Here is a 27,837-nt window from a genome sequence, read left to right as displayed (position 1 = left end):
GCGCCAATTACGCCAATTGAGACCGGGTTACGCCGCCGAGGGATATACCTATGGCACACACGCACTTATACACTTGAGTATGTGCACACACACAAGCAAGATAGAGACACCCCCCCCCCCCCCCCCGTTGACCTAGGAAGACTGTTAGGGCAAAGTTGTTAGCGCCAGTGCCGGATTATCCTCGTAGCACAAGTAGCTACATATGTAGCTATACTACATATGTAGCTACTACACATGTAGTATAGCTATGGGCCCCGCACTTTCAAGGGCCCCGCGCTAAATGCTTTCAAGCTATCAATCCCGTACTCTTTGGTTCTTTCGGTAAAGTCACGTAGGTATAAAATAAAATAAATCACGACGTTTCGGGCGCAACACAAGCGTCCGTCATTCGGTTCAGTAATTCTGCACTTGCTCTATTACTATAGTACCATACCGCCTTCAACTTTTACGAACGACTGGGTGTTTAGGGTGATCGATTTGTCGTCTTATCTGGCTGTATAGCAAACGAAAAAATACAATTACTTTACTATGCTGTTTTAAAAAAGAAAAAAATGTGTGTTGAAATATTTACGTGTCGCTGTTTAGGGCCCCTTTATAGCATCATATGCTACAGGCCCCGCACGGAGCTTCATCCGGCACTGGTTAGCGAGCACCACTCACGAATGGGCGCTTCTGTGCGGGCAGCAGTAGTGTAGCTGTCAACGCACTGCACTATTCAGCCGGCCACTCGAGTTTGACAACAGCGAGGAATGTTTGAACCGGTTCTGGGCCTCCCCTAGGGCGACTCGGCCTTAAAAGAGTACCCGGGGCGGTGAGAAAAAGGCGTGCGGGCGTGTGTGTGTGTTGTCCACCCTTCCACCTCGTGTGACGTTCCAGCCTTCGTAGGTGCTCCCTAACAGCGCTTGCTTGGCCCAACGTTCTGTGAATGGCCACGTGGCTGAATCTTTGTCTTTGTCTCCGAGTCTGCAAGGACCATCTGCTGGATCGTGGGGGGCAGCGCTCAAATCCTCGACAGAAGGCGATCTGCAGCATCAAGCCGGTGTTGCTAGTGATGGTGTTGCTAGTGGCGGTGTTGCTAGTGGCGGTGTTGCTAGTGATGGTGTTGCTAGTGGCGGTGTTGCTAGTGGCGGTGTTGCTAGTGGCGGTGTTGCTAGTGGCGGTGTTGCTAGTGATGGTGTTGCTAGTGGCGGTGTTGCTAGTGGCGGTGTTGCTAGTGGCGGTGTTGCTAGTGGCGGTGTTGCTAGTGGCGGTGTTGCTAGTGATGGTGTTGCTAGTGGCGGTGTTGCTAGTGGCGGTGTTGCTAGTGGCGGTGTTGCTAGTGGCGGTGTTGCTAGTGACGGTGCTGCTAGTGTCGGTGTTGCTAGTGATGGTGTTGCTAGTGGCGGTGTTGCTCGTGGCTGTTTTTCAGGATCCCTGCCAATCTTATCTCAGTAGGGGGGGAGGGCGATGCTGCTGCTCTATGTAAATATTAACTGATGTGATCTCACTTGAGTACACTGTTTCTGTTGCAGCAGCTAAATTATCAGCGTTGGGATGTTTTGTCCAATGCGAGTCACATTTTATGGGGGTGGGGGGGTGGGGTGCTATGGGAGTCGCGTACGGCTTAGAGAGGACGCGATCACATAGCTCGGCAATCAGTGCCTGATTAAGGTAGTGCGGGGCCTGTGGCAGATGTTATAAATGGGCCCTAAATATAAAAAAAACACATACATATTTTTTGAAAAATTTAACTTGCACAGTAAAGTAATTGTATTTTTGTATTTGCTATACAGGCCAGATAATACGACAAATCGCTAACCTTAAACACCCAGTCGTTCTTAAAAGCTAAAGGCGGTATAGTACTATAGTAATAGAGCAAGTGCAGAACCAATGAACCGGAATTGATAGCTTCAAAGCGTTTAGCGCGGGGCCCTTGAAAGTGCGGGGCCCGTAGCTCTTACTTATGTAGCTACTACATTTGTAGTAGCGACTACTTACGTAGTAGCTACTACATTTGTAGCTACTCGTGCTTCTACGATAATCCGGCATAGCTCTGCGATTACGCGCAAACTGAATGAAAACAAGCTATGGGATCAGACCGGAGTGCGTTCAAACTTCACTCGGCAAGCTGCTCGCGAGTAGCTTGCCGAGCGGCGAGGCGGCAAACACGCGGCCTCAGCGGCGCACGGTTCGAATCCAGCGGCCGCCTTGATCAATCGTGCGGCTGCAGCGACCGTGCGTCGCGGTGCGCGGACGTTAAAGATTTCCCATTGCGCGAATTCGCAACAAAAAAATTAACCCGTAAAAACAAAGTTTTTCACTATAAATCCTTTATATGCGTGGCATCGGTTTTATTTTATCATTCAATTCTGTTTTTCTTGAGTAAGAGTTTCATTTTTATCACATTGGTATTTGAAATTAAATATGAAATTTTTTTTCGAAAATCATTTTTTTTTTCTAAAATAAATTGTCACGCACAACGAGTCTGTGTGCAAAATGTCAGCTCGATTGGATCACGGGAAGTGGGTTAAAAAACGACCGAAAGATTTGCACGGTCGTAAGCGCGCAAGCAAGTGAACTTAATATAAAGGATTTTTAAAAAGTAGGTCGCCCGTGTGCCCCCCGCGTCACGCTCCAAATTTGTAAAATTATACAAAAAAAATTACCCCAGCAATTTACTCGAATTGAAATCGTACAACAACGGCAATCATCGCCCCCCCCCCACACACACCTAAGTGCGACTAATTGGCGGCAGGACACTCCTGAACAATCTTCATGGATATTCAGTTGAGGCTCTACCGGGTAAACAAAAGCGTGATTGTCACGATGTTGGCGGTGGTTTCTGGTAGTGATGTTGATGGGGGCGAATTAAGAATGCGCCACTGAGCACGGTGGTGGCGATGGCGATGACAGCGATATTGATACGAGTAGCAGTGATGATGATGATAATACTAATGAAGATGATGCTGACTCGGACAACGAATAGGGATCTCGAATTAATCGCCACGTGAAGGTGTGGGGGTAGAATAAAAAGTGATGGTGGTTGTGGTTGGGGGAGGGTTGAGAGGCAGAGCCCTCCCAGGCATACGGCGAATCGGGGCGAATGCCCCGGGCCCCGCGCTTTGGGGGACCCGGCGCTTCGACGTCACGGTGTCCGATGTAATGCTTTGAAGGTGTCGGAGGACGCCCCCCCCCTCGCCCTATCGACGGCCCTGGAGAAGAGAGTGAGTGAGGAGTTGTGGGGGTTGAGAGAGGTGAGCGAAGTGAGTGGAGTGAGTGGGCGCTGACGGTGTGGAACGGGGGAGTTGTGGATGTCGTTGAGTCCTTTTCTCTTCCCGCGCTGACACGAACGCCTCGAACGGGAGTTGCCCCACGGGAGGGCATCGTGTGGACACGGGGAGCAGAACGGAGCGAGACGAGACTCGGAGGGACTTTTGAGCGCTGGGGTAGCGTCATGGGCCCAAGCAACCCAAGCTGAACGCGTAAGGGCCCCAAGTGTGTGTGTTGAACTTCTTTCGCGCCGTACGTAGCCAACCGCGCTAATCGGAGATGGAGGCGGGCGGGGGGGAGGACAACAACACTAAAGCACAAAAAGGAGTTCTCAAGAATTTAGATTTCAACGCAGATTTTAAAGTTGCGTAGCTCCAAGCGGCTTCCTAATTAATATCGGATGGAAGAGCGTTCCAGACGGCCGCAGAAGCAGCACATCTGAAAGCGCGCGATGCAGGTGACCGTTTTTGTTGGGGGGGGGGCCGGGTTCATGAGTATATGGATGCATTAAATATCAGCTCAGATTCAGATCCTAATAAAAAAAATGTTCTGTACATTAGTGGGCGCTGTTGCGTTGCCGATTGCGCATACATCACAAATAACAAACACCCTTGCCTAACATCGTCCCATCGCACACACACACAACACAGCTCCATATCTTGTCCGCACAATTCTCTTGTCTCGCTACATTATCTGTCTCTTGTCCAGATCTCTTCTGCCATCTCACGGGAAGTTCACGAATTGAAAGGGGTGGTTGGGGTGGGTGGGTCTCGGGTGAACGGGTGGGCGGGTGGATCCCCCCCACCCCCCACCACCCACCCTCACCCCCCACCCACTCCCAAAACATATTTTCTGCCTACGGCCCTAGGTAATGAAGCCCTGGGCGGGTGGGGCAAGTAGCGCCATTGGCCGAGATGGGAAGAAATTTCTCTCTGCAGACGCCAGACGGCGCGCTCTCGCCACGGTCCAGCACCGCACCCACGTGCTGAACGGAACCATTCCGCGCCCCAATACTGATGAACGTGCGTGTGTTGAACTTATTTATCATCGTCCGCTGTTTAATATATTGCCGGACCAAGGTCTAGCAAAACCCTCGCCCGCATCTGACAATCTTACGACGTAATAATCCACCCAGCACCAGCACTCGGTAAACTGTGGGTCACAGGCAAACTCTTCTTGCAAGCGGTCTAAGCCAGGGTGGAAGATCAGGCCAACTTTCCCCTCTTAGAGGGTCCTCCCTACGTGTGGAAGGAGGCCCTTTCGCCAGCAGAGTAGCATCATGAGCACGTGGCACCGCAGGGCAGCAGCTTCACCTTCACTTGTCCAGGTCATCTTCTTGGTTCTTTCGGTAAAGTCACGTAGAAGGGAAGTAATCAAATAATACAAATAAAACATAATAAAATATTTAATTACGTTTTGTTTTTATTATTTTATTATAATAATAACATAATAATTATAATAATATAATAATAAAAATTACACTAATAAAATTATAAAAATAAAACATAATAAAATATTTTATTATGTTTTTTTTTATTTTATTACTTCCCTTCTACGTGACTTTACCGAAAGAACCAAGAAGATGAATCCCTGCAGTCACGAAAGCGTTAAATCGAAAAATTGTCCAGGTCAACCACGCAGAGTTTCGAGGCTTCGTCTCAAGGAAGGGTTTGCTGCACGTTTGGCCAATCGCATTCATGGGGAGTTTGGCTTCGTGTGGCAAAGATACCGGGGAACCAGGAGAAACCCCACCTCGTCACTAACAAGGGGGTAACAGCAAGGGCTTACAGAGACGAGTTCACGAACCCACTTGCCGTATTGCCATCTGTGTGTATGTTTAACTTCTTTCGCACCGTACGTAGCCAAACGTGCTAATCGGAGGGGGGGAAACTAACGATTCCCTTTATCCAGCAAAACTTCACTGACCCTTTTTCAGAAGGTGCTTCCACCTCTGCGTACAATGGGATGTTTGGCCTCACTCGCACTCAAAGTAAAATGATTAAATCTATATTCTTTGGGTGTTTCAGTAAAGAAAATAACAAAGAAAATAACAAAAAAACTGCGTTTCGATCACAACACAAGCGATCGTCATTAGGATGACATCAGGAGGATGACGACCGCTTGTGTTTGCGATCGTAACGTCGTAGTTTTTTGTCATTTTCTTTGAACCATCCACGTGATTTTACCGAAAGACCCAACGAATACGAATTCCTGCAGCCACGACAGCTTTTAAGTCAAGTCACATTCAAACCGCTAAGCAAAGTGGGTTTTTGGCGGAGCATTGCCTTTGGCAGAACATTCCTCGACCGCCACTCCAATAACGGCGTGGCAGCAAAGGAATGGAAGGCGCGTCGTCAGGACGGCGGCCGAGGGAGGAGACGGGAGCGATCAAATTGGCTCGCGTCGAAGGGCTGCTCGGAGTGGGGCCTTCGGGGCCCCCGGGGCAACGCGGCACGGCTCGGTGGATTGTTCACGTGGCAAGAGCGTCGAGAGATGGAGAGTTTGCCTGGGGAACAGTGCCGGATTAAGCTAAGTGCGAGGCCTGTAGCATATGATGTTATAAAGGGGTCATAAATTACACACAACAACAAAAACACGTAAATATTAAAAACGCATTTTTTTACTTGCATAGTAAATGAAATTGTATTTTTTCATTTCCTATACAGCCAGATAATACGACAAATCGCTAACCTTAAACACCCATATTCTTGGTTATTTCGGTAAAGTCACGTAGAAGGGAAATAATAAAATATTTGTAATATATTTAATTATTGTATTATTTCCCTTCTACGTGACATTACCGAAATAACCAAGAATATGTATCCCTGCAGTCACGAAAGCTTTAAATCAAAACTTAAACACCCAGTCGTTCGTAAAAGTTGAAGGCGGTATAGTACTATAGTAATAGAGCAAGTACAGAATCACTGAACCGGAATTGATAGCTTGAAAGCGTTTAGCGCGGGGCCCTTGAAAGTGCGGGGCCCGTAGCTACTCCATATGTAGCTGCTTGTGCTACTGGGATGATCCGGCACTGCTGGCGGGAGGGAGGGATGGATGCCTTCATGCAGCGGCGGATTGTCCACGGCTGGGATGTTGCTGGATTTAATCATCACGCGTGTCAATCACCGCCGAAACTTTCGACGCGACAAGCGGATTGATAAACGAGCGAGCGAGAAAGAACGTGTCCATCGCTCCTCCATCATCAACCACCATCATATTCTTGGTTCTTTCGGTAAATTACGTAAATGGAAAATAAAAATAAAATAAAAAAATTCATTAAACATCATCATCCACGTTGCGTGGCATTCACAGAGGGTCACGTGGGTCGGTGCGTGTGGAGGGGGGGGGTTGCTTGTGACGTCCCCACCAAAACAACCCGCTCGCGGCCCCCACCCCACATCCCCTGTGACGTCACCACCAGCTTTACGCGCATGCGCGGTGGAGGCTTCCGCGACCGCCTCAACCCCCTCTTTGGGTGGTTTGCAGGCGCTTTAAACTATAAAAATTTAAATCCCTTAAAACAACATTGCTTTTTAATACATAAACAGTTATTTACAGATCAGTTCCTCGTCGAAATCGCGCATGCACCGCGCGATCCGGAGTAAAAACATCGTCAAGATTTTATTTGCACTTTTCTGAGGCGCTTCGCTGGCGGCGGAAGAGGCCGATTCCGTCGGATGGAACGGCGCCTCCGCGGAGCCCCGAGCAATTAAGGTGAGACGGTAATTTGCCAAAGCTAATTGGTGGCTAATTGTTGTCATTTATGCTTCTCATCGCTCGCCTTCTTCCCCCCCCCTCTCCTCCACCCCGTCGTGGTGACCTGAGCGGTGAAGTATGGTCGATGGCCTTCCGTGGTGCAGCGAATTCGCTGCGTTCGCAGATTCTTCTATGAATGTTCGCGCGCGCTAATTAAGGTGAAGTTATGCACACAGTTAAGTAGCTTGATGAGCGAATGCATTCGCCGTCGTCGTCGTTAAGCTTCACCCAACCACCGTCTTGGTGTCACCTGAGCGGTGAAGTATGATCGATGGCCTTCCGTGGTGGAGCTGATTCGGCGCGCTTTTAAGATTCCGTTTAAAAAATTCGCGCGTGAAAATTGAGGTGACGCGTGAAATTAATTGGCTTTTAATTAGCGAATTCACCGTCAGTTTCCGCCCCCCGCCCACCCAGCGATGACCGGCGTGGCGAAGTATGGTCAGAACCATCGGGAGAGATTTCGCTCCGCTGTAGATTACGCAAACAAGAAACTTAAGTTTTTTTTTCAGGAGCAATTATTAATTTTGCCGGCGTGCAGTTGATGAGCTTCGCTATCTCAACGAGTCAATGTCATCGGCTTCACCCAATCCGCGGTGACCAGCGTGATGGTTGTTGCCCTTATCCGCTGTCAATTGTCTAGATTTGGGGTTACGGAAACGTGCACCGATGGAGATGGAGCGATGAAAAGCAGTGTTGTGTGTGTGTGTTGGAAGCTTGCTGTGTGGATCGTTAACATTTGCGGGATCGCGAGATGATGATCAGAATCAGGATTGTTATTTATCCTGGAGGAAAACCGATTAACCGTGAAGCTCTTTTTCACACGTGTCCAATCCACGACGACGATGATGTGGGTTTTGCAGATTGACACCCATGTCAATATTACAGCAGCACGGCACTTCAGCGAGGTGAAGTAGTATTGGTCGCGTTAATCTCACTGCCTCCAGCAGTGGAGTGGCCTCGTGTCTTTCGATTCAATGCGCGACAGAGCCGGGGGGAGCGGTGGCGCAGTGGTTAGTAACACGCGGCCTGGGGACCCGAGTTTAAAATAAAAAAAATCTCGCTCACGGTCAACGTTCGGTGGCGAATAATCAAACCGGTCCTGGGCCCCAAGTTCAGAATCAACCCCTGGTGCGGTGTGTAATGAATGCATCGGCACTGGGAAATCAAAGGCGATCATCGGCGTGGTGTTGGGCCCAACTCTTCCCCCCCCCCCCCGTGCCTTTCACTCCACCCCAAACGTCCGCTAAAGATATTTTTTTGTCTTTGATTAACGCATGCCCACTGTACGTCTGGAAATTGCCTCTTCGAATCGTATCGATTCCCTAGCGATTCCGCTTAGGTTGGGTTGTATTGATACGGTGATAATTGATTGGGAATCGATTCTGGAAGGGGAGGTAGATCCTGGATTTGAGAATCGATTCTTGTTTTGGCATGGCGCACGTGGTATACGAGTCGGCAGTCGCATCAATCGGCAATCGGTCTGCAGTGCGGCACGCGGGGTGAGCTCTTGTCAGTCCACTGCTGGATGAACGCATTTCGTGAATGTTGAATGGCCATACTTCACCACGCTGGTCCGTGCGCGTCGGTGAATGGTTGAATGGTGCGCCTGGGTTTGTGTGGTGTAAATCTTGTATTGCCCGGTGTTGAATCGATCGAATCTACGGTGGGAGAGCGAATCCGTAACGCAGTACTGTAGCCACGCTTATATCGGAGACGGAGTGCATTGTTGCTATGCAGTACATTACAAGCAATGCAGCAAATGCTCTGATAAGCATTGTCTTTGTACTCAACATTTACAACAAAAAATTAAAATGTTGTGGATTCACTCTTCAACACACCGGTGGGCTCAAGTAGTTAACTATTTGTCTTTTGTCAACGTGACACTTTTTTACTGATTGGCCGTGTCGGGTGGTGGAGGGTTACGACACATTTATAAATAACGCGATCTAACCCAAAAACGTTTATTATGTCTTTGTACTGTTCGCCTTTTGGTGTTCTCTGGTCTAAAACTGTTTGAGACTAGGCTCAAAGAGAGCTGTCTCTGATGTGGACCAATCAGTTCCAAAGACAATGCAATACATTACCAGATAATGTTTGCGTGTTCACACGTACTGCGTGTGGTTAATGCAGTACTTGATGCCTTGAAAAAGGTTTATTTGGTGTTTGAAAATCTTAATACAACTGTTTTATTGTCAGAAAGGGTAAAACCTATTCTTATTTTTTTCAAACAATCAACGCTGTAGTCACGTGGCATGCAAGAAAATAACATGGGTGCTTTGCTGATGTTTGGATGTACCGTTTGTTTAGCTTCTTTCGCACCAAATGTATTGGACAGTATTTCAAATCATTCATGCGTTGCCTGCGTCATTGGATACTTGAGAGGTTTCAATGACCAGCACTTGGCATGAAATGACTCTATAAACTATTAAAAACTATTTTTTATTTTACCAGTTAAGGCCCACTGAGCTAAACAGTTCTTTTTCAGAAGCGACCTGGCCACAAATGAGAGCCAAATGAAGTGGCTTATCACGTGGAAATTTATAACAGCCCATTGTGGAGGGAAACACCGGAGGACCCGGAGAAAAATCCACGCATCCACTGGGAGAACATGCACGGGATGGAACCCACGACCTCCTGTATACCAGGCGAGGTAGTTAACATATCCTAGCCACCGTGATGATGATGATGAGAGAGAGAGACACGCAAACTCCAAATACACAGCAGGCGTCAGGGTCGGGATCGAAGCCCACGGACGAACGGTATTAACTTATTTTTCAGAAGCGACCTGGCCACAAATAGATAGCTCAATGAAGTGGCTCGTCTTCGTGTGGACATTTACAGCAGTTAAATACTCTGAACGTGTGTTCCTAAACGAGGAGGGTAAAACTGGAAGACCCGGTCAAGAAATCCACGCGACCACGGGGAGAGAGAGAGACACGCAAACTCCAAATATACAGCAAGCGGCAGGGTCGGGATCTAACCCACGACCTCCTGCATACCAGGCGAGGTAGTTAACATCTCCAAGCCACCTTGACTCGGCTTGCTGAGCAAGCGGCTCGCAGTCGGTAGGTTTGCGAGTTCAAATCCTGTTTGGGGCGGTTGACTCTGCAGCCACTTTGTGGGGAGGTCAACACTGTCCTTTGAAAGAGACTTGCCCCTGCTATAGGAATGTGGATTTTACATCTCGGGGCTGTAAACAGGAGATTAGCGCCACCTCAATGCTCATCTGAGCAAGGCTCTTGACGTTTTGACTCCAGTGTTGAAGAGTGACGCCGCTGGGCTTTAACGTGCGTTTCGAACTGTATGGCAATTGTAACATAGCATAATTACACGCCAAGTAAGGTAATCTAATGCTGTCATAGCACCCCTGGCAATTAATTGCGTGAACACATCTCAAGAGTTAACATGCCTAATATTTTAATGCAAGAAGACAAATGGGTAAATAGCAGGTATATATACCTACGTGACTTTACCGAAAGAACCAAAGAGTATGGATTCGTGCAGTCACGAAAGATTCAAATCAAGATTTCAACGCATCTCACAATATAGCAACACAATTGTGTAATATCTCAAAATGACAATGGCAACAACAACAACATCAGGCATGGGAAATCTACTGCTGGATGAAGACCTCCCCAAGCAGCCATCACTTGCGATGTAACAATCGACAAGAGCGGATTTCATCACTCCGTCTCCTCCGTGGACGTTTCTCGTGGACGCGTTTCCCTGCCCAAGAAGTTTTAATTTCATTCATCAACCGTTTGAGGCGTGTCGTTAATCTGCGTTATGCGCTTTGCATGCCCTCTTTTCTGCAATCCGTGTGTTCATTCCAAGCGTGCGTCTCTGCAGAGGCGGTATTCGGTGTGTTCCATTGGTTTGGTAGGAGAGGGCAGTACAGCAAAGATGTGGACTCCACCTGTTCTGTCTATGGGATAGAACGGTTCCGCCACGCGTGGTTTCTCCTGGTGCTCCATTTTCCTCCACACGTGCAAAAACACGCATTCATTGGCCTGTAACGCCTTAACATATAGAGGACCGCAGAACTTAGCCAGTTATTGGTGCTGGCTCATTCGTGTGGCTGCCTTTCAGCTTGTCTGTGGTTACTCTCGTGCCTCTTGAGTGATTCTCTCCTAACGAGAGTGAGTGAATGGAATGGTGTACGCGTTGCAAGTTGAAATTATTATTGCAGAACCATGTCATAACAGTTGGCGTGGACTGATTGAAAATGTGACTCATTAAAGCAGATTGGTGCGTTCCTATTTAAGTTAAGCTTTACCAAAGCACTCCAACCTGCTCTCGGCACGCCTATTTACTTCATCATGTGTTACTCTGGTCTAACTTCGGTGGCTATCCGAGGTAAACCCGTCGCCTCCTAGTTTTCCTCTTCCTGCTTCAGCCGCCCGGCACTGCTCGGCATTTAAATGTCTCCCTCCCTTCGGCTCTTTGCCCATGTCATATAGCCTTGCTCGATTAAAAAAACACACACACGTTCAGTCTTATCACAGCTTTAATAGTGCTGCGGATTTGATCGTCTATCTCGCGTCCTGGTCCCTTGGCCCCGTGCTCGGTAACAGACAATAAATTGTTGCTGAGCTTAAGAGGACCCACGAAGTCAGACACGCCCTCAGAACGATTGTTTAAGGGCGCTTTATAAATTAAAATTGAATTGTTGTCGTCATACTTCTACCCGGCGTCGATAAAGTTACAAATGAGGTCACACACATACTGTACACACACACACACATATCTTTTATAAGCTGCAATACTAACGTTTGCTTTATATTTTACGATGATCAAGAGACTATTGTAATGTTGATACGGCCTCCACCCCCCCACTGTGTCGAGAGTCAAAACTGTTCAAATGAACTATTCAAACAATGTTTTACTTTACCAGGTAAGGCCCACTAAGCGTTTCATTTATCAGAAGCAACCTGGCCACAAATGAAAGCTCAACTAAGTGGCATATGTGGACATTTAGACCAACTAAATACTCATAAAAGTGTGTTTCTAAATGTGGCGGGGGGAAAAAACGGAGGAACGCGGAGAAAAATCCACGCGACCACAACGGGGAGAACACGCAAATGTAAGCTCAACTAAGTGGCATATGTGGACATTTAGACCAACTAAATACTCTTCAAAGCGTGTTTCTAAATGTGGCGGGGAAAAAAAACGGAGGAACGCGGAGAAAAATCCACGCGACCACCACGGGGAGAATACGCAAACTCCAAATATACAGCAGGCGCCAGGGTCGGGATCGAACCCACGACCTCCTGTGTATAGCAGGCGAGGTAGTTAACATCTCCTAGCCACCCGTGGCAGCAACTGGCCGAGCGGTGACCCCTAGGAGCACGCAGCTGCCCCTGAGCCGGTTGTAATTGGACCTGAGCCACAACTTGTAGACTTGTGTCTCTAAGGGTTAAGACGCTGCTGCTGCTGCTGGGACCTCGATCGATCAAGGGTATTCGTGAGGCCTTTCTCTGCCCCAACAGGTGGCTGTGTGTGTGATGTGTTTGGGCGTGGTGTGTGTGGGAAGTGTGAGCGTGCACAGCGCAGTGTGTGGGATGTGTGTCGTGTGTGTGTGTGGTGCAGACCTGAGGTCAATTGCATTGTAAACTGAAATGACGTTTACAATTTTATTGTTCTAGCAATTCGTATGTGTGTGTATGCATTGTTTGAGTTGTCTGCGGGATTTGTCTGTGTGTATGTGTATGTTTTTTTGTATGGGGAGTTGAGCTACGAACCTTGCTGTATGAGTTTGATTCCAGGTAAACATTAGTTGACCTGGAATCAAAAAGGTAAACCTTAGTTTACCTGGAATCTATCTATGTCGACGCAGCCTCAAATGAGAACTGCACCTGGTATCGTGGGTAAAGACAATTGGGCGTGGTTCTGGCAATGTCTAGTAGTTTTCCGTGTTGACCTTAAAATAGGTGCTCACGAACACCACTTGCCACAACAGTTCGGTAATGGCTATATGGGTGCTCTTTGGTGTTTGTGTGGATTGGCCTGACCTTCGCATGGCTTCCAAGTGCACCTAGTCTGGCACGAGTGCCCTGGTGACATCTCTTGTCACTTGGCAGCGAATGGCAGCGAATGGCAGCTGTTGTTATTGATGCACAGGGTGTGTGTGTGCGCTTGTGTGTCTGGTCGCACAAGTTTGTATTAGTCAATGTGTGCTCGTGTCTTTCAGTATGTCTGTGTACGTATACACGCGCGTTTCTCTGCTGTATCTCTATGTGGGTGGGTCAATATGTCCACGTGTACCTCTGTGTGTCAGTACGTCTGTGTTGTTGTACCACTGTGTGCGTGGGAGCGGTGGTGTCGCGGTTAGCACGCTGCGCTACGAACCCGGCAACCCGAGTTTGATTCCCGCTCACGGCCCACACCGGTGTCGATTATCTGAACCGGTCCTGGTCCTCTAGGTCGCCTCGGCCTTAAATTAATACCCGGTGCGGTGCATCAACATCGCTACTGGGGAGACAAAGTTGGCTGGGAGTGGTCCTGGCCACACCACCCCCCACATACTCTACCAGCACTTGCCCCCGACAGTGCTATATGGGGGATCCTTGTCTTTGGGGAGGGGTTCAGTTCTTTGACTTGCAGTGCGTGGGCTGCACCTCTGCCAAGATAAGGCCTCGCTTGCACGGAACACACCCCACTCTCATCGTCACCCTTTTGTATTTGTCTTCACTGTTTGCGTGCAAATAGACCTCCTTTGCAGGAGCACACTTGTAAGTGATGATTTGGCAGTTTGCTGCCAATGGAACAAACATGTTTACATACCCCTGCTTACTTAAGCTGGGCACGTTGGCGGTTTCGAAGCAATCTCCGGTGTCTTATCGATAATCATCAGGCACGGTGCGATAATGATCAGGCACTCTTGATACACGCATCGTATTATACATGTGAGAAACTGTAATTTATGCTCTATGCATTTGATATGCGGATGTTACTGACGTGACGATTCAGGCGAATGGAGCGAACAAAATTGCAAAATCGAGCTGATACGAACAACAGACAATACAAACGAAATGATGCTCGGTCCTCGGATTGAATCGCAACCCTCGAATGAGTCCCGACGATTACTGGAATCGCTGTGACGAGGGATTAAAATAATTCCATCCCATCGAAAATTCCCGTGACACATCTAATGACGACAATGATCGCCGATGACCTCGCAGGTGCAAACCCGGCTGTCGGTGGAGGAGTGCGACGACGATGGCGGTCGTGGTGAGCCCTGGCCCGCCGCTCAGTGAGCGGCTATATTTAGTCGACTCTTTCAGTGGAACTTGGCCTGTGCCAACGTCGCCTCGGAGTTCACCGACTGGAAGCGGCCGTGGAGCTCGCAATATTTATTTATTTTTCCCCACAAACTTGCCGCGTTGGCATTTCAGCGCTGGCATAAATAGACGGGGGGGGGGGGTAGTCTTTTTAAACGTCCCTCTAAGCCAAATACCGAACGACCCAGCGCACCATTCATCGACGCCGGGCTCTGCAAAAGTGCCTTTGGCTGCCAGCGACAGTTAGACCCCCGACGACGCGTCAGGGCGCGGCGTTTCTCGTTCTGTCCCGTGCATCTCCCAAACGTCTCGCGAGCGCCGTGGGATTCATCGGGAGGTTTGAGCTCTGCTCCAGTTTCTACGCCGAGCTCCGCTGAGCCGATCTCTCGCTGTGGAGGGCACGAGCGTTCGAGGGGGCGCGGCGTGCACAGGTGCGTGGTGCAGGGTGGCACGGCGCACGCCCAGATATAAAAACACCCGGCACTCGGCACCGTCCGGCACATGCACTCGATGAGTGAGTTGAGCATTTACCGTATTGTTCAGATTAGAAGACGCTCCGGAAATGTAAGACGCACCTCAAAACGTAATGTTTTTGGGCGGTCGTTTTGAATGAAGTTAGTTATATAATCGGCGGGAGAAGACGGCCCTACAGAGAGCCAACTTCCAGAGCAAAATGGGTGGAGAGAGAGAGATGTTTCTATAGGTGGATTTATGTTGAATGGCCGGTGGTTTCTCCTGTTGTGTCTGGGTGATTGTGTATTTGCTTTGGAGAACTGTCTTCTGGAAGTTGATTTCCGAACAACTATATTTGAACGCATCTTTTTTCAGATGAAAACGTTGTCTTTTTCCGGATTATAAGACGCATCCGAAACTTGTGTTTTAAAACGGACGGAGAAGAAGGTGCGGAGAATATGGTGATGTCGCCGACCTTTGGCCAGTTGCGCTCTCCGTCGTAGTTGCAGCTGTCTGCTGTTGTCGATGACTGCTCCACTTGACGTCGACTCTTCAGACGCCACTTAATTGATTGGACAGTTCACCGTTAAGGGAGCAAGGGGCATGGGGGGGTGTGTGTGTGGGTGTTAGGAATGTAATGGTTCCACCCCCTACCTCTTTCTTCCCAGTGATTCAATGAATCTTCACGATTAGATTTTTGCTTATTTATAGTCTCGTTCATATTGTCTGGTATGTTCCGCCTCGTCGGTATTGTCTGTCTCATCTATTTCGGCTCGCGTGCATTGTCTGTCCCGTATGTTACGTTCCGTTAGCCGACAGGTAACGTGCGTATTCTTGGCGTACATTTCGGATAAATCGTGCAGTCGATTCTGAAGCCGGGTCCGTCCACAGCTGACCGACTGGTTGCATGCAGCTGAATCTCTCCTATTTGGACGTCTCTGGGTGCACGTAAACAACCAATTAGGTTGCGCAAATTTGTAAAGAGATTTGTTTGTGCAACTGACGGCCCGGCTGTGGACTCGCCCCCCCCCCACGTGCACCACTTGATGCGTGCGTCAGAAACGTTAGAGTGGATTTTAATCGACGGACTCGTCGCCTCACCCCAACCCCCATGCCCTCACGACGGCACAGGCCCTTGCTGCTCGCGAAGACCCTGTAAACTCGAGCGAACATGTGTGACGAGGAGCTCATCTTCCACTTTGACGAGAAGGAGGGCTCGCTGAGGAAGCCGCGCGATCGCCCGCCGCAGAAACCCGCCGGGGAGAGCGATGACGAAGATGGGGACGAGTACTTCCGGTGAGTCTGCGCACTTCTGGCGAGATATCAATGTTTCAAACCCTCCTGGAGTAAAAAAAATTCCGTTTTGAGCAAGGCGAGATGAACGCAACTCCCGTTGTTGTCTGTCGCGAAGCGAGCCATCGCAGTTGATGCGCTTCGTAAAATGCATTGTTATTAAATCTAAGGAAGAATACTAGTTTGTGCCCGTGCAGTGATGATCCAAATTACCCGCTGCCATATGCGAGACCGCGTCAAATCGGTTACTCCCATCGCCCCCCCCCCCCTCCCGACGTGACCCCCTGCAGGATTTGCCCGATCACCGAGATCCAGGTCGTGGACAAGAGCTCCCCGCAGCACGTGAAGCCGGCGGCCCAGGTCTCCGCTGGCCCGGCCGCCAACTCCCCCCGGCCCAAGGTCTCCCCCCGCGTGCGGGTGAGTGCACGCGCGGGTCATCGCGTCACCAACGCCCCATCGCTTAAACACCCGCGAACGCGGGGAGAACGGCGCGACGCAGGGAGACCGTTTGTGTGTCCGCTACTGTATGAAGGCCGCCCCCCCCACCCCCCCCATCCCCATGCCTGTGCCATTAGGACTGAACTCGGTTGATTTAGGACCGGTTCAGATATCGCTCGCCGCTGATGTCGGCCACCCACCACTGGTGATATCATTCACCGGGAATAAAACTCATTTTGTTGGCTTCTGAGAGCGGTGTGCGAACCACTTTGCCACCTCGCCACCAAAATGAATGAAGCAAATCATAATGGTAACAACAAATGATTTAATTGCGGAATCGATTAGTTGTTGCACACCAAACGTCGGCTCGCTTGAGGCCCACACGGCCGAGGCGCTGGGTTCAAACCCCGGGCAGCGATCTGTTGCAACAAGACGCGTCCGTTATACGGCCACGTGCGTGGACATCCACACAGCTGCGACAGCCACATTTACAGCTGGGAAGAGTAGCGTCTGCAGCAGCCGCATCGTTTAATCTCCGAGTGCATGAGGCAATCACTTGGTTCGTCAAGACAGTTGGCGACACACGGAACGCAGTCTCGCACTCGGTCCGTCAGCCGTGCTGATCTATCGTTCGTGTACACGTCCAATCTGCTTTGTCAGTCCACTGCTTGATGAGGGCGCCTACCCACGCCTTGCGAGCCGTGAGGAATATTTGACCATACTTCACCACGCTGGTCAGTGTTGGTTGGTGAAGATGGGTGCAGAGCAACAGTCGATTTGCTGCACTGCTTCACCGCTACGCCTATCACTGCACCGGTCTTTTTTCACACGGTGGCGGTCGCCCATCCACACACTTTCCAAGCTCAACTCTTTTTGGCTCCCGTGACCTAACGAGAATCGGGTGCGTTACGGGTAAATTGGTAACAGGCGCTTAGTTATTACATTCATAAAAATCTCCGCTTCTCCTGCACTTTATGACTTTACTGCTTTTGCGTTTATTTCCCCGAGTAAAGCCCATTGACCAGCACAGCTTTTCTTCAAGGGCGACTTTGTTGTTGTTTTCATATGACCCAATCTATCGAAATATGTGCTATCACGCATTTTGCCATGGTGTTTTTTTTTAAACGAGAATATATCTCTCTCTTTTCGTTCCCTTAAATAAAGAAATAACCGTTATTAATATCCGCAACACAATCCGACCCCACCGAGCGTTCAGCCGTCGAGCTGTTCAACCGTCCCTGCCAAAGCCGCAGTTAATCAAATGAGATTGTGTGTTAACAAAACAACAAAAAAAACAATCACTCTGGAAACCTGGCTGCCTTGAGTGGCAACCGCAGCCAAGTTGATTACCTAGGGGCAGACTTCCTTCCTCAACGAGGTCTGCATCTCTGTTCCCATGGGAATTTTTTTAAAAGTTTTATTTTGTTTCAATGAATCGAAGGAAGCGCTTGATTTGAATACAATATAGATTCTTGTTGGGTGGAGCGGTGGTCCCCCGTGGTTAGCAGCCTGCGCCACGAACGAAGCCGGCTATGGTCGGAGTAAACTGTCGCGATGGATACGTGGGGTGGAGCCCCCAGTTCCTGTCTCACTCGTCTCGATAGAAGCCAAGTAAATTTTATTTTTGCTTCGATGCGTGGTGCCTACATGTGACAAATTTGCCACCCAAAAGGGGGCCATCACGTTAGTCACTTAAATTAGTCGGGGCTGATAATTGTTTTTTTACCCTTTTATCTGGCAACAAAACTGACACCTTTTTTACAAGGAGTCATGTTTGCATTGACCACAATACCTGCGGTCGGAATGCAAACAAAACACACAACTCTGATAATGTATGCACTTTCCTTGAAAGTGATTGGTCCACACCCGAGACAGCTTTTCTTAGAGCCTAGTCTCACATGGTGTTGGACCAGATGACGCCGAAAGGTGTCAGTTTTTTTTCCAGATAAAAGGGTAAAAAAAACAATTATCATACTTTGCTACTGGCAAAGGAGGTTCCAATGGTAGTCGGGGCTGATTGATGATCCAGCCACTCGCCCATTCACTCCAGTCACTCGCTCGCTCACCCAGCGGTCAATCGCCTCCTTGTGTCCTCTTCTATTGCTATAACCACGGTTACTCTTCCCGTGAGCCTCAATAATTCCTCCGCCCGTGTTGACGATTCGGCTTACCATACCGACTTGTTCCGCCTCATCCACAGTGTGTTCAACCGCCCACATTGCTGGTCACGACAATTTACGTTTGTTAACTCTCGCAAAACTTCGACCGTGACGCAGGAACACGTGTGGCGTACTGCTTTTTAAAAAAATTACTTCACTCAATCTTTGAGGACCACCATGAAGCGGACGAAGTGTTTTATTGATTGTTAATGCTCCCGGAGGTGTTCACCAGCACGGTCGTGGATCTTGAACGGCAAACCTCTGCAACGTGCGGCAAACCGTGCTGCGGCGTCACCACCACCCGCATCCTTGCCCCCCCCCCCGCCCCTCCTCCCCTCGCCCTCAACCCCCTTCTCAGCCTCCCTTGCTTCATCGCCTCGTTCCTTTCCCCAGCGTCTGGCTAATCATGTTGTTTGTGTTTATTTTTGTTTTGTGTTTTATGTCTTGCCCGATTTTGCGCGTGTCGCCTGAATGCTGCTTGTGCGTGGGGGCGCATCCCGTGTCTTGCCTGGCGTGCGGTGCGATGCTGGGTGTCAAGGATGGCATGAGAAAATCTGGTTTGCAGCAGGGCCGGGTATGTTCGTTCTCTTCTAATCAAAACTCACTCCCGGTCGCCCTCCCCCTGAAGGAAAGACGTCGCTCATAAAAACACACAAACAACTCGCGTCTCCTTGAGATGCGTTTTTATTTTATTTTAGACGCTATGCGTTTAGATGGACGGCGTGTCTGTGCGACCGTACGACATGAGTCTACGTACTCTGTGAATGCGCGAAACAAAACAGACGTTGAAGTCAGAGCAGCGTGTTCTCGCGATGTCGCTGCACTCGCCCTGTGGGATGTACGGCTGTGTGATCGCAGGTGACATCACTCGGAGGTGCTGTAATTAAATGTTCGAGAATAACTTTACATTCTTTTTTCCATTAACGAAGCTTCGAGCACGTGTAAGACAGCGCAGGCAAACCGCACGGGGTGGGTAGTTCTCTAGAACATATAATAGCTGTGAGTTTTTTTTGAGCGGCGTCTTTTTCTTTAGATCATTGTTGCTTTGTGTTTGCTTTACATTCACCAATACGTTTTTTTGTCACTGCTACAACCGAGCCACGCCGGGGGCCGTGCCGAGCCAGCCCCAACAAAGGGTTCAGCCGGAGCCAGTGTTTTTTTTGTCACTTCGTTCCCCCACTGCCGAACGCAAGCCATGCCGCTCGCTGTGCACGCAGCGAGTCGCGTCGTAACCTATAAAAAACAATAACGCCGCCCCCTGGCCCTGCTTGGCCCCCCACTCCAAGCCAAATTGAGATGTCTCGCGAGGCCAGAATTTCACGGTTTGGTTCTGGCTCGGCTCGGCAAATCGCCAGTGGGAAAACCAACCCATATCGTGAGGGCCCTCCCCCCGGTACTGGTGTGGCTCGGATGTGGCAGTGGCAAAAAGGGGGTAAGACGATCCGATCGTCATGTAGGAATGGCTGTGATTCATGACCTTTTCTGGGGGGCTGCTGTTCACCGTGACCCCCGCCGAACCATAAAGGCACGATACCGCACAATGGCTAGAGTTGCAAAACACTTAACAGGCCTCCTCGGTAGAAGCAGTTGGAAAATATTTGAGTCCCTCTCGCTCTTGTCAGTTTCGTTCAGAATTGCGCCATTGGAGTCGCGTCATAAGACGACCAATCCACGGGGCACTCTTGCAAAACAGTGCACCAGCACTTGGTAAAGAACGGTCCACAGAAGGAGATATGACAGAACTAAGTCTTTAATCTCAGCTGACCTCTTGTCCCTGCTGTATTTTCTATGTACCATGCTTTAGAGAGGTTCATTGGCATCACAAAATCATATAAAAAAAATTGTTTCTAAATTGTCAGGCGCTAGATTATTTACGACATTAATTGAATACCCACATTTTAATACGATGGATTTTTTTTCACGTGCAGTCATTTCTGTGAAAAAGAGCTTCATGGCTCATCGGATTCCTCCATTGTAATTCACTATTCTAATTTATGACCGGGCCGAAGCCATCGACCAGCTCCGTGCTCAGACCTCTGAGCCACCCCGGCCACCTCTTATGGAATATTTGATTTGTATCGAGAGAAAAAAATAATAAAATCCCAATCTGTCCTCACGGACGCTGTGAGGTGCGATGGTGGACGCCGCAGGGAGTCACGGTCAGCAACATCCCCGAGGCTTTGCCATCCGCGTGAAACATTCCATTGCCTCTCCCGTGAGCCTTGCGTCCTACCCTCCCATCTTGCCCGCACATGTGGGTCTCGCCACCGCCCTTGCAAATGAGACGGGGAGGAGGAGCGGCGTCCCTCGCCTCGCAAGTTCTCACACCTGGTTAAACTGGAACCGTGACTCCGGCTGAAGCACGTGTACAGCGTGAACATAACGCTGGTGCTCTGATCTCGAGAAATAAAATTGACCTGAGAACTTAATAGGACCTAAAGTGAAGTGATGTTACTTCTGAGAACTGCCCCGTCAGTACGGTTTACACTGTATATATTTAAAATCCGGCTCATTTGTGGAACTGGCTTTTCCACTTTTGCTCTTAATTTCAACATATATGTAGACAAAAGGGTGCAAGCCTGCCAGGATTGCTGGGTGGGCCGTGTTTGTAGAAGCGTTGAGGTCTGTGTGCTTAACTCACACGCGCTGCTGACTGCGATGAAAACACACTGTGCCTCTACCGGCGCCTGCTGGGGCTGGAGAATGGTCGGTGTTGGGTTGGCCTGAGGACAAAGTTCCCCCGTGTAGGCTACACAGGCTGTCAGGCCAAACTCTGTTCACACAGGCAGCGATGAGGGAGGCTGGTGTATGTCACGAGGGGATGTTGTGGGCCAGCGCCACGCTTGCCCGGCCGATGTTTACACACGGGGTGCTCGTTGAATGCTGAAGTCCAACCTCGGGGAAGGCCTGACCAGTCGAAATATTTTTACAGATGTGTTAACCGAATAATTGAGTTTGGGTCACCGGGATTGCAGCGCAACGCACGAGGAACCTGCAGTGTTTACGTTCGCTTGCTTACAGTTAGATTGCCGGCATGTCCTCGATTAGCCCGGGTCTTGTTTATTTGATACCTAGTAGGGTCCTCAGTCGTAGGCTGGCATAGCGTGATTGCCATGGGCTCTGCATCGACGGGTCCATGATCCCACTTGCTCATCGCGGTCTAAATGGGTTTTTGTGCAACTAATTCACGAGTGCAGTTGAAGCGGCGGTTAGCACTGCGACTGGTAGTGGTGGCGGTTGCAGTGGATGGTGATGATGACAGTGGTGCTGTTGGAAATGATGAATGTGGTGGTGCTGGTGATGACAGTGGTGGTGTTCTTTTGTGGTGGTGTTGAGTATAGCGGTGATGGTTTTGATAATGGTGGTTTGTTGTGATAACTGCTAATGGAGATGGTAGTGTTGGCGGTGATGACAGTAGACATAGGAATGAAGGTGGTGTTGTTGTTGGTGGTGTTTGTTGATGGTGTTGTTGGTGATGTTGTTCCTGATGTTGTTGGTGATGATGTTATTGGTGGTGGTGGTGGTGTGGCGGTGCAGGAGGCATGGCGGCACGCTGTGGAAAAGGCCAAGCACATGCCGGATCCCTGGGCAGAGTTCCACCTGGAGGAGATTGAGACGGAGGTGGCAACGCGATTCAGGTGGGGCGGTGCCCTTGTTGGGCTCACCTTGCACCTGCAATTAAAACAGTTAAGGTTAGAGAATAACAAACTTAAACAAACTCGTTCCGCGAGGTTCCGGGGGTGGGGGGGGGGCCCACAAATTGAACTTAAAATGGCATCGAGAGGCTGCCTGGGAGAATAAATGAAAGAGGTGATTTGAAAGTTAATTCCGCACGACCGGAGCCGTCGTGACCGTGTGTTTGTGTGTGTGTGGCGTGCAACACAGGTACAACGCGCTGACATCCAAGTGGGTGGAGGATGAAGTTTTCATGAAAATGGCAAAGCAGGTGCACGTTTATTTATATTTTTTTTTAAACAAATGCTGTTTTTCTTCTTTTGCTTTGCACTATTCCTGTGTCTTGACACACCATGGGTTCCAAAACTATTTGCACATTTCTTTTTTGCTCTTTGCTATTTAATTTTTGCTCTTTACTATTTTATTTACCAGGTAGATCCCATTGCGCTGTTCAATATTTTTCAGAGGCGACATGGCCATGATGATAGCTCGTCGAAGTGGCTTATATCATCATCACGCGTGGGAATTTATAGTCGCAGCCAAATAATCTGAACGCAGGTTTCTCAATATGGAGGGCAATACCAGAGAAACCCAGAGAAGAACATCCGACACGACCACGTTAGAGAGAGGGATCACGGGAACTCCAAATATACAAAAGGCATCGTCAGGGTCTAGGATCCAACCCATGGCCTCCTGCACACCAGGCGAAGGAGATAATATCTCTCCACAGTGGCGCCCGATTATAAATGTAGATAGAATAAGTAATAAGTAACTAGTCAACAATACCCCTGCTGGGTGAAGGCCTTCCCACGCCACGTCAGATGTGGGGGGGAGGTTTATTTGACCATACTTCACCATGCTGGTCACTGTGGGTTCATTTAAGCAATGCCGATGACTGGTACTAGCGGTGTCAAGATCGGCCTCAGTGGAGGAGGCTCGTGAAGGACGCTACTGGGCAGTTAGAGGCAGTTGCCCTCCAACAACAACGGAGGGCGGAGGAGCGACGCTCACAACAACGAGCGGAGTGCCGGGTGGCTAAAGCACAACAAGTTGGCACAGTAGGGGGCACAGGTGGTGCATCAGCCACTCATGTCAGTTATCTCAGTCAATCGACCCGTGGCACCTGTGTCTGCCCCGTGACCTCCTGCCAGCGGGCGTTCGACACTTCACGTGGCCTCAAGGTGCACATGGCCTGGCACAAGCGTCGTGGTGACGTCACCGCCACTTAGTGGCGAATGGCAGTTGTTGTTATTTAAGCAAAGGAGCAAAGGACCGGTTCAGCTTTGACTCGCCGCTGATGTTAGCCGTGTCTGGAAATCAAAACTCGGATGACTGGGGTGGTCAGAGAAGAACAGTGAATGTGCTAACCACTGCACCAGCACTCCGCCTGTGTTATGTAAACATACGCAATGTGAAATAAGTTATTGTTGTTGTTTGCTTTTGTGTGGTCACGTCGCGATGGCTCCGCACTGACACGCTCGTTTTTTCCTTTCGTGTTCCCAACAGCCATTTGGTCGCGGCGCGATGAGGGAGTGCTTTCGGACGTAAGTTCAAAACGAAACCGTATCCTCGTTTAGAATGCACAGGCTATGGTTACGAGGAGCGCAGGCTTTTTTTAGTTTGTCAGTCGTGGATTTTGACTAAGCCTCATCTTACCCTTCCACTTTAAAGCGCTAAACAATTCAAAATAAACAGTGGGGCCCTTTTTGCCAGTATCAAAATGATGAAAATACTAAGAATAGGATTTATACTCTTTGTTTTTTTTCGGTAAAGTCACGTAGGTAAAAAAGAGACTTTATCGAAAAACCCAAAGGGTATGGGCCCTTTCAGTCACGAAAACTTAAAATCTAGAATAAGCTTTACCCATTATGGCAATAAAACAGGGGGTGTAAAGATGTTCAAACACCAAAGAGATACTTATTGCAAGGCATCAAGTCTGCATCAGCCACACGTACTTGTGGCAAAACGTGCAAACAAACTTACTCTGATAATTATATAAGATGCATTGTCTTTGAAACTGATTGGCCTACACCAGAGACGGCCTTCTTTTATGACATTGTCTCATGAGTGTTAAACCAGAGAATGCTCGCAGTGGATAGACCATAGGCCCATAGTGATATGGGCCTGGTGTGTATCCATAGCCAGGTCGTTTATAGCGCCGCGACTCCTGCAGGGCCGACACAGACCGGTGGATGTTCAACGGGCCGTGTCTCACCGGAGTCGCTGGAGTAGCCCCACTTCCTCATGTTCACTTGTAAAGTATTGCAGATGTAAGACTTGCAGCAGTTCAAGAATGTGACTGACTCAGATTAGGAAGTGCGGCTTGCAATCCAAGTCAGGTGGGGAGGGAGACTTTGAGAGACGAAACGATCAAGCGTGATTGTGACATGGGGAGAAGGGTACAGAGAGCAAGGGGAGAGCTTACTGTGATCGAGATGGACCAGTAGAGAGAGAGGAGAGAGTGTCTGGGAGAGTGAGGAGTGATCGAGAGAGGAAAATAGCAATAAAGGACAACAATTGCAAGATTGAGGGAGTGAAGGAGAGAGAGAGCGATGGAGTACATGAGAGAGTGCAGCAGAGAGAGGTGGAATGAATGATGTCTTGTAATGAAAGATGAGTGAATGCATACTGAGGAAGAGTGCCGGAGAGAGATCTGTGCAAGCGAGACCTGTGCAAGCGATGCCTGAGTCGTGGCCGACCTCTGACCCTTCACTCGCTGCTGCTGTTGCGATGCACAGCAAGAAGCTGTCCAACTTCGCGCGTCACCAGCAGTGGAAGTCGGCGTCGAACTACGTGGTCAAGCGCTACATGGAGCCAGTGACGCGCGACGTCTACTTCGAGGACGTGCGGCTGCAGATGGACGCCAAGCTGTGGGGCGAGGAGTACAACCGCCACAACCCGCCCAAGAAGGTGGACCCGCGCGGGCACGCGTGTCTCGTACACGCGCACGTTTGCGTACACGTGCACGCACGCTCACATACGCTCGCATACGCACGTACGTTCACACACGCTCACGCACGCACGCTGTCGCGAGCTTGCGTGCACACGCTCGCACACGCACGCGTACGTACGCACGCTCACACATGCGCACGCTCGTGACGTTTAGGGCTACGGCCCTTCGTCGTAGCGCATGTGCAATGTTCACGAGTGTGAGTTTTTTTTTTATTGATCAATCAATGCGGCCTTGAGAAACGCACCACCTGCGGTAATGTTACCACCTGTGCTTTTTGAATGGGTCCCCATCTCCTTTGAGCCAGATTACAAGAAGACATGACCCCATAACAACATATGGCTCTTATCTTATTCTTTGAGTCTTTCGGTTTTCCTTGAATTCCTGCAATCACGAAAGCTTTAAGTCAAGGCTTGTAGATGCACACCCGTGGCTGAACTGTTCCATCTTTGCAATTCAGAAAAATGACATTAAACTTTACTTCCTTGTCTTCGGCTTACGTAGGGCAACTGTTAGAGATTCTCCTGTATGTGATTTAGCCGTTCAATCACCTTGTCTGAGAGTTGCTGACTTGACGATAAACCCACCCATTCACCTACCCACTCGCCCCACCCACCTACCCACTCGCCCCACCCACCTACGCACTCGCCCCACCCACCTACCCACTCGCCCCACCCACCTACCCACTGACCCCACCCACCTACCCACTCGCCCCACCCACCTACCCACTCGCCCCACCCACCTACCCACTCACCCCACCCACCTACCCACTCGCCCCACCCACCTACCCACTCACCCCACCCACCTACCCACTCGCCCCACCCACCTACCCACTCGCCCCACCCACCTACCCACTCACCCCACCTACCTACCCACTCGCCCCACCCACCTACCCACTCACCCCACCCACCTACCCACTGACCCCACCCACCTACCCACTCGCCCCACCCACCTACCCACTCGCCCCACCCACCTACCCACTGACCCCACCCACCTACCCACTCGCCCCACCCACCTACCCACTCACCCCACCCACCTACCCACTGACCCCACCCACCTACCCACTCACCCCACCCACCTACCCACTCGCCCCACCCACCTACCCACTCGCCCCACCCACCTACCCACTCGCCCCATCCACCTACCCACTCACCCCACCCACCTACCCACTCGCCCCACCCACCTACCCACTCGCCCCACCCACCTACCCACTCGCCCCACCCACCTACCCACTCACCCCACCCACCTACCCACTCGCCCCACCCACCTACCCACTGACCCCACCCACCTACCCACTCACCCCACCCACCTACCCACTCACCCCACCCACCTACCCACTCGCCCCACCCACCTACCCACTCGCCCCACCCACCTACCCACTCGCCCCACCCACCTACCCACTCGCCCCACCCACCTACCCACTCACCCCACCTACCTACCCACTCGCCCCACCCACCTACCCACTCACCCCACCCACCTACCCACTCGCCCCACCCACCTACCCACTCGCCCCACCCACCTACCCACTCGCCCCACCCACCTACCCACTCACCCCACCTACCTACCCACTCGCCCCACCCACCTACCCACTCACCCCACCCACCTACCCACTGACCCCACCCACCTACCCACTCGCCCCACCCACCTACCCACTCGCCCCACCCACCTACCCACTGACCCCACCCACCTACCCACTCGCCCCACCCACCTACCCACTGACCCCACCCACCTACCCACTCGCCCCACCCACCTACCCACTCACCCCACCCACCTACCCACTGACCCCACCCACCTACCCACTCACCCCACCCACCTACCCACTCGCCCCACCCACCTACCCACTCGCCCCACCCACCTACCCACTCGCCCCATCCACCTACCCACTCACCCCACCCACCTACCCACTCGCCCCACCCACCTACCCACTCGCCCCACCCACCTACCCACTCGCCCCACCCACCTACCCACTCGCCCCACCCACCTACCCACTGACCCCACCCACCTACCCACTCACCCCACCCACCTACCCACTCACCCCACCCACCTACCCACTCGCCCCACCCACCTACCCACTCGCCCCACCCACCTACCCACTCGCCCCACCCACCTACCCACTCGCCCCATCCACCTACCCACTGACCCCACCCACCTACCCACTCGCCCCACCCACCTACCCACTCACCCCACCCACCTACCCACTCGCCCCACCCACCTACCCACTCGCCCCACCCACCTACCCACTCGCCCCACCCACCTACCCACTGACCCCACCCACCTACCCACTCACCCCACCCACCTACCCACTCACCCCACCCACCTACCCACTCACCCCACCCACCTACCCACTCGCCCCACCCACCTACCCACTCGCCCCACCCACCTACCCACTCACCCCACCCACCTACCCACTCGCCCCACCCACCTACCCACTGACCCCACCCACCTACCCACTCGCCCCACCCACCTACCCACTCGCCCTACCCACCTACCCACTCGCCCCACCCACCTACCCACTGACCCCACCCACCTACCCACTCACCCCACCCACCTACCCACTCACCCCACCCACCTACCCACTCACCCC

The 27,837-nt window shown here is 50.8% G+C and overlaps 1 protein-coding gene across 3 annotated transcripts in view; it reads left to right on the top strand.

Annotated features, from left to right (window-relative positions):
• The first annotated feature begins 6,716 nt into the window (after window positions 1-6,716).
• Window positions 6,717-27,837, top strand: part of EEF2K (eukaryotic elongation factor 2 kinase) — a 40,850-nt gene continuing 19,729 nt past the window's right edge. The window contains exons 1-8 of one of the 3 annotated variants that reach the window (XM_078867171.1): window positions 6,717-6,963; window positions 15,870-16,034; window positions 16,322-16,448; window positions 19,167-19,202; window positions 22,166-22,266; window positions 22,514-22,574; window positions 23,810-23,847; window positions 25,042-25,213. In XM_078867171.1, the coding sequence (XP_078723297.1) occupies window positions 15,910-16,034; window positions 16,322-16,448; window positions 19,167-19,202; window positions 22,166-22,266; window positions 22,514-22,574; window positions 23,810-23,847; window positions 25,042-25,213 (660 nt within the window). In that variant the 5' untranslated portion in view covers window positions 6,717-6,963; window positions 15,870-15,909. Of the gene's footprint in view, window positions 6,964-14,639; window positions 14,717-15,869; window positions 16,035-16,321; window positions 16,449-19,166; window positions 19,203-22,165; window positions 22,267-22,513; window positions 22,575-23,809; window positions 23,848-25,041; window positions 25,214-27,837 lie in introns of those variants that run through there. The other 2 variants (XM_078867172.1, XM_078867173.1) reach the window with 2 other exon arrangements.

Source organism: Lampetra fluviatilis, chromosome 23 (genome assembly GCF_964198595.1).
Source record: "Lampetra fluviatilis chromosome 23, kcLamFluv1.1, whole genome shotgun sequence".
NCBI classification, from domain to species: Eukaryota; Metazoa; Chordata; class Hyperoartia; order Petromyzontiformes; family Petromyzontidae; genus Lampetra; species Lampetra fluviatilis.
The sequence above is the reverse complement of the archived record's forward strand: the minus strand, read 5'-3'. Positions and strand labels throughout refer to the sequence as shown.